This window comes from Schistocerca serialis, chromosome 3 (genome assembly GCF_023864345.2).
Source record: "Schistocerca serialis cubense isolate TAMUIC-IGC-003099 chromosome 3, iqSchSeri2.2, whole genome shotgun sequence".
NCBI classification, from domain to species: Eukaryota; Metazoa; Arthropoda; class Insecta; order Orthoptera; family Acrididae; genus Schistocerca; species Schistocerca serialis.
The window spans coordinates 1,001,184,860-1,001,197,718 of record NC_064640.1 but is presented as its reverse complement, the minus strand read 5'-3'; the positions used below and the strand labels follow the sequence as shown (position 1 = coordinate 1,001,197,718).

Below are 12,859 nucleotides of genomic sequence, written 5' to 3'. Positions count from 1 at the left end.
TGTGTTTATTCCAAAACAAAATGGTGACACATCTCGCGCGCCACCCTCTACCTACAAAGGTAATATGGCAATCAAGAAACGCATTTTGTAACGCTTGACAAAGCTCATTAATATAAAAGGGGGATGAGTGGAAAAATAAGAGCAATTGTGACCTATTGTCGTCTGGCAGACAACGTTTCAGCTTGTATTTCTAGCTACTGTGCCTCCTTAGCGCTCAGTGGATTCCATTCTTTTCCTCCCAATAAGGAAAGACTCTGACAGACTGAAAGACAAGTTCTGTTTTTTTTTTTCCAAGAATGTCTACGAGATCCCGGCAACGGCAAGGGCAAATAAGAAAATAAGTATGAAACCGTCAAAGAATAAGCTTGACATTTCATGAATCCAAATTAATAATGAATACAAAAACAAAACAATGGAAGAGAGAATTGAGTATTAGTTACAGCACGATTAGTTGGGCTTTAGCAAATAAAACGAATCAGAAAAACAAAACAGACTTAAGAAATCCAAGACACATTCATAGGACTTCTCCAACTAGAAAAAGCGTCCGACACTGTAAAATGGAAGATGTTTAAAGCCCTCAGGATTATAGGAAAGCAATCGACAACGTGTACAAGAGCCAAGACCGCACAACATGAATAGGAAACCAAGAAAGAAGCGCTCGGATTGAAAGGAGCTGTAGGCAGGCATGCAGTCTTTCTTCTCTATCCTCAACTGTTCAACCTATGTATCTAAAAAGCAAAGAAGGAAATATACGAAAAGTCCAGAACTACGATTAAATTTCAGAACGACAGTATATCAGTGGTAAGATTCGCTGATTAAATTGCTATTCTCAGTGAAGGTGAGGAAGAATTAATGAACCTGTTGAATGGAATGAATGATCTATTGAGAACGGAATACGTATTAGGATTAAACCAAAGAAAACCGAATGTACTAAGGAGCAGAATAAATGAAATTAGTAACAAACATAATATCAATACTAGAGTCCAAGTACTCAAGAAATTCTGCTACCTGTGAACAAAGAGGACGTTATAAACAGACTAGCACAGACAAAGAAAGAATTCGAAGGCAAAATAAATGCACTAGGGACTAAGCATTCGCGTTTACTTGTTACAGAAGTACGCTGGAAATTAAGCCGTTTCATAAGAAGTGACGATCTGTGAAAGGAGAGTATAGAAACCACTAACCAAAAGAACACAATGCGTTACAGAAGGGAGTAGCAGTAGTAGCAGCAGCAGCAGCATTTGTAATCGTTATTAAGGTGTTCATTTCGAAGACAGGTCCGATGCAGCTTTCCACTCTGCTGTGTCCTATTGAAGTCTATTCATCTCTGAATAATTATTTCAACCTACATCCATCTGAACCTGCTTACTGTAGTCTCTGTCTATAATAAATTGCATCACCTGACAATGTTACTTTACAATTATCATTTCCTACTTCATACCAAATGAAAATATATTCCTCCCCATTTATTTTCATCCTTCTCCTAGTATTAATCGAAAGTAGCTTGTATGAATAAATAATTCCATAACGTATCTTCGACAGTAATCCAGTAGACTTTGATACACGAAATGTCATCGATGCTATTATGTTCCTATGGCTTTAAGACCTCCATCAATAATGTTTACTCCCTCACACTTTCCTCCAGTACCAAACTGACAATTGCGTTATGTCGCAGGGTATGTTTTATCAACCAAAGTTTAGTCATAAATTTCTATTGCTCGAAATTTGATTCAGTGTACTTTCATTAATCACGCAACCTATCGATCTGATCTTCAGCATTCTCCTGAAGCACTACATTTCAGAAGCCTCTAGTCTCTTCTTGTCTGAACTATTTATCATCCATGTTCCACGTCCGTACAAGACTACACATCAGATCTCCACAAAATACTTTCCAACATTTAAATTTATACTTGATGTTAGTAAATTTCTCTTTTCCGAGAAAGTTTGTCTTGTAATTACAGGTCTGCATTTAACATCCACTGCACTTCCACAATCGCCGGTAATTTTGCTGCCCTAATAGTGAAACACACCTGTTACCTTTAGTGTCTCGCTTCCTAATATAATTCCGTTTATATTGGCTGATTTAATTAGACTTCATTCAATTATCCTTGCTTTAGTTTTATTGATATTCTCATATAAACTCTTTTCATGACACCATTAGTTCCATTCAAACGATCTTCCATTTCCTTTGCCGTCTCTGACTGAATTACAGTACCATTGGCAAACCTCGAAGATTTATTTCTTTGCCTGATAATGACATGATTATTAGAATAGATGCACGAAAATAGCTGCTTATAATAACTAATCTTCACTCACGACAGACTGTTTTGGCATTTACCGCCATTGTCAAATACCTACGATTACAATTTTGGTGAAAACGTGTATAAATGTGAATGTCATTTATATTAAAGTGACATTATTCTAGTCACGTGTAAACTAATGTAACTTCCATATTACGTCGTTAGTAAACTATCTTTGTTTTAGTAAGATGCTAAAAGGTGAAATATAATATACTGAACATAGAACGTTAATTACGACGTGACAGATGTTTGACATTTCCAGTGTTACGATGCTATATGTTTACAAAGATTTTGCAGATGAAGAGGAATATTATTTTATTTTTACGATTGTCTTTGGTTGTTACATATGTTACTTCCGATTTATCCATTGTTGTGCTCTAAAATTTCAATATTTTACATATTTTCAGGTAGTACGTGTGTCTAAATTTCTTGAGAGTATTTTCTCGTGTGTTCTCCAGTTTTCTAAGGATGTTCATTGCAAGACGTTTTAGTATTGTGTGCAGAACATCACCTACGCAGAAAATAAGATACGTAGCAGCAGTCTACCTGGGTCGACTCTCCAACAGAGTTAATGCACTTTTTAAAGGCACAAATATTCAAGTAGCCTTTCGAACCAATAACAACCTTTCAACAAAATTACTTTCCGGCAACACAAGAACATCGAAATATGATAACCCAGGCAAATATAAAATCACATGTGGCAACTGTATTACCTTTTACATTAGCCAAACAGGAATAAATTTTAGTGTGAGATATAACGAACACATTAGAGAGAGCGAAAATAATCAGCCGAGCTTGATTCTACACTTGAAGAATCAGAACCACACTGGTGATACGATTTAAAATACAGTCTAAATCCTCTAGAGAATAACAAAAGGTTTTGAAAGGAAGAGTCTTGAAGAACTGGAAACCAATATACACACGAGAAAATACCCACAAGAAATATTAAACAAACATACAGAATACAGACACAAGTAATACCTCAAAAACTTCACTGAACTTTTATAACACGAAAATGGATAAAACGAAGTAACATATGCTACAACCAAAGACAATAGTAACAAATTTTAGTTAATAAAATAATATAACTGATCATCTGTATAATCTTTGTATATGTATCACGTCGTAAGAGTGGAACTGCCAAACCACTGTCAAACAATAATTAACATTTTATTTTCAATATATTTACATCATTTACCATCTTACGTAGACAGTGGCAGATATATGACAGTTCACTAACGACGTGATATGGATGTCACATCAGTCTAGACATAAGTAAAACATAGTCACCTTAATATAAATGACATTCACGTTTATACACGTTCACAGCAAAACTGTAATCGTAGGTGCTTGTAATGGCAATAAATGCCGCAACAGTCTGTTGTGAATAAAGATTAGTTATTATAATCAACTATTTTGGTGCATCTATTCCAATAATAACGTCATTATCAGACATATATTATGCTAGTGGCCCTAAAAAAGGAAAAAAATTCATTTCTTCTCCCTGAACTTCCATTATTACCAAAATTTTTCATGTGTTCCTTTGACTGATTGTTCAGTATACAGAGCAGCAAACATTGGGGACAAGCTACAACCCGTCTCACTCCCAGCTTTTTTGTCATGTACACTGACTCATAAATGCAGTCTGGTTTCTGTCAATACGGCAGCTGGCAGTAGAGGGCACAAATAGCAGAAAAGGACGGAGATTAGATTATGTACCAGTAATTCACTACGTTGGGTGCAAGGGCTAATTTGAAACGGAGATACTGGCTCAGGCGAAGAAAAGAGCGGTTGGCCGCAGCGAGTCATTCAGAAGAGGAAAGATAAGACTGCACGGAAGGCGATACTCACCGAGTCGCTGGAGACGGAGCGCGCGGCGAGGCGGCCGGCGTGGGCGTGGCCGTGGCGCGTGGGCGTGTGCACCGCGCTGAAGGGGTCTCGGATGACGTTGAGCGAGGTGCAGCGCGACACGCTGGACTGCAGCGGCGTCTCGACGCTGACGGGCGTGGCGTAGCCCATGTCGCTGGGCGTGTCCTCCAGGTCGGGCGCGCACTCCTCCTCGCGGCTGGAGCTCCACCACGCCGCGCACCAGGCGCGCACCCACCGCCACGTGAACGGCGCGCCCTGCAACAGGTGTCCCCCTGCTATAGGGCGGCGTCGCCAGTCCACTGGCTGGGGAGATGTTGCAGCGCATGTCAAAATAATGTATACGCAACGATGAAATTAAATAATTTATCCCTTGTACAAGCTATTCAGATTTCTTTGCCTACTTATAAGAAATGTTTGCGTTCAGTAATTTTGCTGAAAGACGATTTCTTATTTACCGTGTCTTGCAAGAGTTAAGGGATATCCATCCCACCGCCATTACTCGAGACAATAAATCCATTAGTGAGAAAAAATACAAGAAGTTTATTAAGGATTTTAGCAATGAATACATCGTTGGCGTACCAGAAACGTGGTTAATAATTAAAATAAGAAAAACGCACCACGAAGGAATTATGTCAATGGAAATCGGTTTTTGAGTACTGTACCTGCACAGGTAAACAAATGACTACGATTTCAGAAAAATTAGATCATTTCTCGAAGAGAAAGAACTTCACAAATAGAGCAAGTCAATAACGCTTTGGTCCATCTCTTGCCCTTATGCGAGCAGTTATTTGGCTTAACACTGATTGATAGAGTTGTTGGATGTTCTTCTGAGAGATATCGTGCCAAATTCTGTCTAACTGACGCGTTAGATGGTAAAAATCCCTCGCTGTTTCGACTGACCTGCCCATAATGCTCCAAACATTCTCAATTGGAAAGACATGCGGCGACCTCGCTGGCCAAGGCAGGATTTGGTAAGCACAAAGCCAAGCATTAGAAACTCTCGCCGTGTGCGGACAGGCATTATCTTGCTGAAATGTAAGCCCATTTTGTCGCCATTCACGGTAAGCCATTCTGGGCTTACATTTCAGCGAGATAACGCTCATACGCACAAGTCGAGAATGTCAACTGTTTCTGTTGGTGTTTATCAAATCCTACTTTTGCCAGAAAGGTTGCCGAATATTTCCCCAAATGAGAACGTTTGGAGCATTCTGGGCAGGGTCCTCCAACCATCTCGTGATTTTGACAATCTAACGCGCCATCTGGATAGAATTTGGCACGGTATCCCACAGTAGCACATCCAACAAGTCAATCGATGCCATGCAGACTAACTGTTTGCATAAGTACCACAGGTGGACCGACGCGTTATTGACTTGCTCAATTTGTGAAGGTTTTCTCTTCAATATAAAATCAGATTTTTCCTTAAATTGTAATCAGTACTTTGACTGTACATCTAAATCACTTCTACAGATTTCCGTCTCAGATAATGTCTTCGTGAAGCGTCGTTTATTTTATTTTTTTCCGTATAATGTACAGGGTGATTCAAAAAGAATACCACAACTTTAAAAATGTGTATTTAATGAAAGAAACATAATATAACCTTCTGTTGTACATCATTACAAACAGTATTTAAAAAGGTTTTTTTTCACTCAAAAACAAGTTCAGAGATGTTCAATATGGCCCCCTCCAGACACTCGAGCAATATCAACCCGATACTCCAACTCGTTCCACACTCTCTATAGCATATCAGGCGTAACAATTTGGATAGCTGCTGTTATTTCTCGTTTCAAATCATCAATGGTGGCTGGGAGAGGTGGCCGAAACACCATATCCTTAACATACCCCCATAAGAAAAAATCGCAGGGGGTAAGATCAGGGCTTCTTGGAGGCCAGTGATGAAGTGCTCTGTCACGGGCTGCCTGGCGGCCGATCCATCGCCTCGGGTAGTTGACGTTCAGGTAGTTACGGACAGATAAGTGTCAATGTGGTGGCGCTCCATCCTGCTGAAATATGAATTGTTGTGCTTCTTGTTCGAGCTGAGGGAACAGCCAATTCTCTAACATCTCCAGAGAGTGTGGAACGAGTTGGAGTATCGGGTTGATATTGCTCGAGTGTCTGGAGGGGGCCATATTGAACATCTCTGAACTTGTTTTTGAGCGAAAAAAAAACTTTTTAAATACTGTTTGTAATGATGTATAACAGAAGGTTATATTATGTTTCTTTCATTAAATACACATTTTTAAAGTTGTGGTATTCTTTTTGAATCACCCTGTATTTAACACTGAGCTATGGATAAAGGATTCATTCAAATAAAATGATACAATACTCTGGAGCTGAAACACACACACGCACACATACACACACACACACACACACACACACACACACACACACACACACACACGTCAAGCACAAAACCTAGATACCGAAACGTGAGGGGTTGCCAGGAAAAGAAAAAAAAAATAATTTTAATATGAATATTAACTGTAAGGTTTGCAATTTACTTAGAGACGAACAGTGCACGCCGCTTTCAGCTGTCCATTACGAGGTCTAATGTATTAGAAAACCGCTGATTTCACGCTCACTGATCGCGAATCGGACGTAAAAAGTAACGCAAGCACGTATCATATGCTAGCAAACAGTCTCAAACGCCGTATGTAGAGACCCTCAAACGTCAAGCAAGGCACAGTCCAGCGATCAGGAGAGTTCCAACTTCAGATGAGCGCCGGCGTACAGCGGATTCCATGTGAGTGTGCATTGCCATCAGTTAATTCTCATACACTAAGAAGGACGTGCAGAGCTTGCCTGCACGTACTTCTGGATTAGGATTATTTTTTTACATCGTACATTTCCCTACACGTAACTATGTCAGTATGCCACTTGCACTGTGACGAGTACTTGAACCTAAGGGTTCGACAACAGCAAAAGAATCTGGCACTTCCACAGTTTTACATCTACATCTACATCCGTACTCCGCAAGCCACCTGATGGTGTGTGGCGGAGGGTATTTTGAGTACCTCTATCGGTTCTCCCTTCTATTCCAGTCTCGTATTGTTCGTGGAAAGAAATATTGTCGGTATGCCTCTATGTGGGCTCTAATCTCTCTGATTTTATCCTCATGGTCTCTTCGCGAGATATACGTAGGAGGGAGCAATATACTGCTTGACTCCTCGGTGAATGTATGTTCTCGAAACTTCAACAAAAGCCCATACCGAGCTACTGAGGGTCTCTCTTGCAGAGTCTTCCACTGGGGTTTATCTATCATCTCCATAACGCTTTCGCGATTACTAAATGATCCTGTAACGAAGCGCGCTGCTCTCCGTTGGATCTTCTCTCTCTGTTCTATCAACCCTGTCTGCTACGGATCCCACACCGGTGAGCGGTATTCAAGCAGTGGGCGAACAAGTGTACTGTAACCTACTTCCTTTGTTTTGGGGTTGCATTTCCTTAGGATTCTTCGAATGAATCTCAGTCTGGCATCTGCTTTACCGACGATTAATTTTATATGGTCATTCGATTTTGAATCACTCCTAATTCCCACTCCTAGATAATTTATGGAATTAACTGCTTCCGGTTGCTGACCTGCTATATTGTTGCTAAATAACAAAGGATCTTTCTTTATATGTATTCGCAGTACATTACACTTGTCTACATTGAGATTCAATTGCCATTCCCTGCACCATGCGTCAATTAGTTGCAGATCCTCCTGCATTTCAGCACAATTTTCCATTGTTACAACATCTCGATATACTACAGCATCATCCGCAAAAAGCCTCAGTGAACTTCCGATGTTACCCACAAAGTCATTTATATACACTGTGAATAGCAACGGTCCCACGACACTCCCCTGCGGCACACCTGAAATCACTCTTACTTCGGAAGACTTCTCTCCATTGAGAATGATATGCTGTGCTCTGTTATCTAGGAACTCTTCAATCCAGTCACACAATTGGTCTGATAGTCCATATGCTCTTACTTTCTTCATTAAACGACTGTGGGGATGTTTCCAGAATGAGATTTCCACTCTGCAGCGGAGTGTGCGCTGATATGAAACTTCCTGGCAGATTAAAACTGTGTGCCTGACCGAGACTCGAACTCGGGACCTTTGCCTTTCGCGGGCAAGTGCTCTACCAACTGAGCTACCCAAGCACGACACACGCCCCGTCCTCACAGCTGTGGGGAACTGCATCAAACGCCTTGCTGACGTCAAGAAACACGGCATCTACCTGGTAACCCGTGTCTATGGCCCTCTGAGTCTCGTGGACGAATAGCGCGAGCTGGGTTTCACACGACCGTCTTTTTCGAAACCCATGCTGATTCCTACTGTGTAGATTTCTAGTCTTCAGAAAATTCATTATACTCGAACATAATGCGTGTTCTAAAATTCTACAACTGATCGACGTTAGAGATGTACGTCTATAGTTCTTCACATCTGTTCGACGTCCCTTCTTGAAAACGGGAATGACCTGTCCCCTTTTCCCATGTTTTGGGACGCTACGCTCTTCTAGAGACCTACGGTACACCGCTGCAAGAAGGGGGGAAAGTTCCTTCGCGTACTCTGTGTAAAATTGAACTGGTATCTCATCATGTCCATCCGCCTTTCCTCTTCTGAATGATTTTAATTTGTTTATCTGTCCCTCTGTCATCTATTTCGATATCTTCCATTTTGTCATCTGTGCGACAATCTAGAGAAGGAACTACAGTGCAGTCTTCCTCTGTGAAACAGCTCTGGAAAAAGACATTTAATATTTCGGCCTTTAGTCTGTCATCCTCTGTTTCAGTGCCATTTTGGTCACAGAGTGTCTGGATATTTTGTTTCGATCCACCTACCACTTTGACATAAGACCAAAATTTCTTAGGACTTTCTGCCAAGTCAGTACATAGAACTTTACTTTCGAATTCATTGAAGGCCTCTCGCATAGCACTCCTCGCACTACAGTTCGCTTCGCGTAATTTTCGTTTGTCTACAAGGCTTTGGCTATGTTTATTTTTGCTGTGGAGTTCCCTTTGCTTCCGTAGCAGTTTACTAACTCGGTTGTTGTACCACGGCGGCTGTTTTCCATCTCTTACGATCTTGCTTGGCACACCCTCCGCCTCGTGTGACGCGAACGCCGCTGAACCCGCCACTCCCTTTGGGGAGAGGGTGGCCCAACTGCGGCCGGTAGCCGCGAAGATGTTTCGACGGCAGGGATCGTGGGTGAAGCATTCAACACCTGGAGTGTACCATGCGACGCACCAGACTCCCCACTGCCGCTACATACCGAGGCAGCAGCCTGAAGACGGCTGACCGTGGCCATCAACACGCTCAGCTGTTCGCGAACAGTGGCCAGCTCCTCCTGCAGTCACACATCCTATCCATCCTAAGAAATCAACCGTTTACTGTAGAGAGTTAATCAACTTTTAACTAGACTGCTAATTCACTAAAGGCGGCTGATACCTGACTAAACTGTGGTACTAGACACTTCTTGTTGGAAACAATGAAAATAAACACTACCTGTCTCTGTACTGTATTCAAAACAAACACGAAATCTATGGAACACTATTACTAGTACTGGAAAATTAAAGCCTCCTAAAAGCAAAAATACACGGAAAAAGAAGTAACAAATAAGAAAAACACAGTTAATACTTAAATTTACGTAGCTCGCTGCACAGCAGATGTGAAGTAGACTGCAGTTACGACGATTCGTGATTTGTAGTACTAGACATTACTGTGTGTACCCGAATCATACTAAAGTTATATTCCGGGACGGCCTTTTGTTCCGGTAATTTATTGGAGAATCTAGAAAGCCTCATTTGTGTTCTAATAAACCAATGTCTGTGCTCTTCTGCGTGTTCATTGCTGACAAGTGACGAAGCAATAAAAACCAGACCAGTTAGCCAACCCAGAGTTTCATTTCCCTGTCATCACCGTATCCACATCTTCAGCCTAATACCCAAGATTTTAAAAGAAGAAAACGCCATTTGACTGTGTATTACTACATTTATTTCTTGTACTGTCCATATTTCGGCTTTTATGGCATTATCGAGTACAACGCTAAAAGTTGTTTGACCATCATTAAGTCATGTCTATTAAGGCAGTCCAAGACCTGAAGACAGACACCTGCTTTTGACTGCCTTAACAGATATGACTTAATAATGGTCGAACAACTTTTAGCTTTGTACTCGATAATGGCATAAAAGCCTAAATCTGGATAGTGTAATAGATAAATATAATAATACACCCTCAAATGGCGGTTTACTCTGTAAAAAATTATCCTTCTGTACCAGCCACAGAGACCTGAAAAATCTCAGCTTGATCACTTCACCGATTCACTCCTGTACACAGCCGCTCGTGTACCAAGAAACGAATGACCTTAAATCTCGCTTCACCGCTGATCAGAGCGTGAGCTTATAAGTAAGGATTTCGCTCCTCACGTCGCCTTACGACAGAACGTTGTCCCACAGCAGCTACTCATACTGGAATCGCTTTATGAAGGGCCTAACCGTGGTGGAAATGACGGAGTATGCAGTAAGGGAGAGTAATGAGAAGACGGGCTCACCTCGTAGAAAGCTGTTCTCATAATGGCTCGGCGGCAGCGATGGAGACGGCCGTATAACTCGACTGAGGGCGGAGCTCTAGGTATTGAGCGCTAAGGGTATAACAAAGCGACGATGGTGGCCTTATAACATCGCCGTTCAAATTTTTCCACTGAACAGGTCTCACACAGTCTGCCTGCTGATACCAACTATTTATTTTATTTTGCCGGACCGAGACTCGAACACGGGACATTTGCCTCTCGCGGGCAAGCGCTCTACGACATTTTGTTGGTTTTTTATTTTTTTCCTTTTCTCGCTTGCATTAACGACTTTTTATATTTATTTGTTTATTTATTATATATTCTTTACCTCCAAAATTTGCTGAGACAACTGCACTACAAATAGTTTTTGTCAGTAAGAAGGCTTTGTAAACAAGTTAAAGGACATAAACAAGGGCGTACGCAGGATCTGAACTAGGGGGGGCAGGTCATACTAGTCTCAGGAAATAAGGACTCGAGACAACATACAGCACTTCTTATTAAATAAAACAGTAAACCAGTCAAAAACTGCTTTTAATAAACATTTTAAATACAAGAATGCACTTGTACAATCCGAGAAAATATGCAGCATTTCTTATTAAATAAAACAGTTAACTAGTGAAAAACTGCGAATATCTTCTGGGGGGGGGGCAGCTACCCGCCCCCCCCCCCCCCCCGTCTGCCCCTCGCTGGGTACGCCAATGGACATAAATCTTCTCAACATGAAATATTTTTGCTAGCCATGTTTACTTCGTATGTCCTCATTCCAACACACGGGTGAAATCAACTTAAGCGGGGGTGATTTGGAAACAACAACCCCTGACTTTTCCCTTACTCATGACAAGGGCGAGGATCTCTCACAGTTGACTAGACGTGGACATATAGTGTCGAAAGCAGCAGAGAGATTTTGTCTGATACCTTTGGCGCCTGGCTGTTGGGACTCTACAGAGCAGTGGTCGTCAAACTGTTTTGCTCAAGAGCCAATACTGACATTGTCGGATGCACCATTGAACGCTTATGTACCGATCTTATTATTAATTGGTAACGTACATAAATTAGTATTTTATGAGCCCTCAGTAGACAAGAGTACGGTAGGTTTGCCGCTGACCTCCAAGTCCGAATAGTTGAAAAGACGACAGCATTCTGGAATCTTCGTGTTGACTGTCGTCTGTTTTCGATTACTGCCTCCCTCACCGACTTCAATTTTTTTTCCGAGTGATTTCGTGATGCCTTCATCTGGCATTCTCTTCATTTCATGTACGATAGCACAATTAGGCCTTAGGTCATTTTCAAGCATCTAAAACGGAAGCATTATACAGTGGATACATTAGCGACACATGTGATTTTGACATAGGATCAAGTCATATCTGTAGATGTACTAGGAGCGTTATAACTTACTTTATTGATGATTCTTTAGTAGTATATTATGACATGTACGTCCTTGCTCTTATGACTGCATATAATGCTCATAAAATAAATTAGAGGGGTTTTTATCTATTTTACGAACATACGTCTTTCGAACAGTTTTTGATAAGCTCTTTTATATACGCTCCATGTTTCAACGCGCTTACGACTAGGAAGATTACAATTATTTTATGAGCCATCAGTAGACAAGAGTACGGTAGGTTTGCCGCTGACCTCCAAGTCCGAATAGTTGAAAAGACGACAGCATTCTGGAATCTTCGTGTTGACTGTCGTCTGTTTCCGATTACTGCCTCCCTTACCGACTTCAATTTCTTTTCCGAGTGATTTCGTGATTCCTTCATCTGGCATTCTCTTCATTTCATGTACGATAGCACAATTTGGCCTTAGGCCTTAGGCCTGACGAAGTGTTCTTGGGTTGTCCTTTGCGAGCAGATGATTAATTGATTAATAACAGTCATTGTACTAATATTTAAATGCATTATGCATCATGAGACACAATCATAAATGTTTCCTAAATGTTTTTAACGTCATTTCCTTATATTCATGGCATATTACTAGAACAACCTTTGTTAATTATCCTACATATGCCTTTGTTCTCAGTTATATTTAATTATCGTTCATCTCTGCTGTAAATGTAATTTGTGACATTGTAATTGCCTGACGAAGTGTTCTTGGGTTGTCCTTTGCGAGCAGATGATTAATTGATTAATAACA

At 41.0% G+C, this 12,859-nt stretch overlaps 1 protein-coding gene across 1 annotated transcript in view; it reads right to left on the bottom strand.

The window, feature by feature from the left end:
* Positions 1 to 12,859, bottom strand: part of LOC126471360 (muscarinic acetylcholine receptor DM1) — a 117,413-nt gene that overhangs the window by 58,867 nt on the left and 45,687 nt on the right. Inside the window, exon 2 of the mRNA XM_050099481.1 lies at positions 4,152 to 4,472. Coding sequence (XP_049955438.1) covers positions 4,152 to 4,472 — 321 coding nt within the window. The remainder of the gene's footprint in view (positions 1 to 4,151; positions 4,473 to 12,859) is intronic.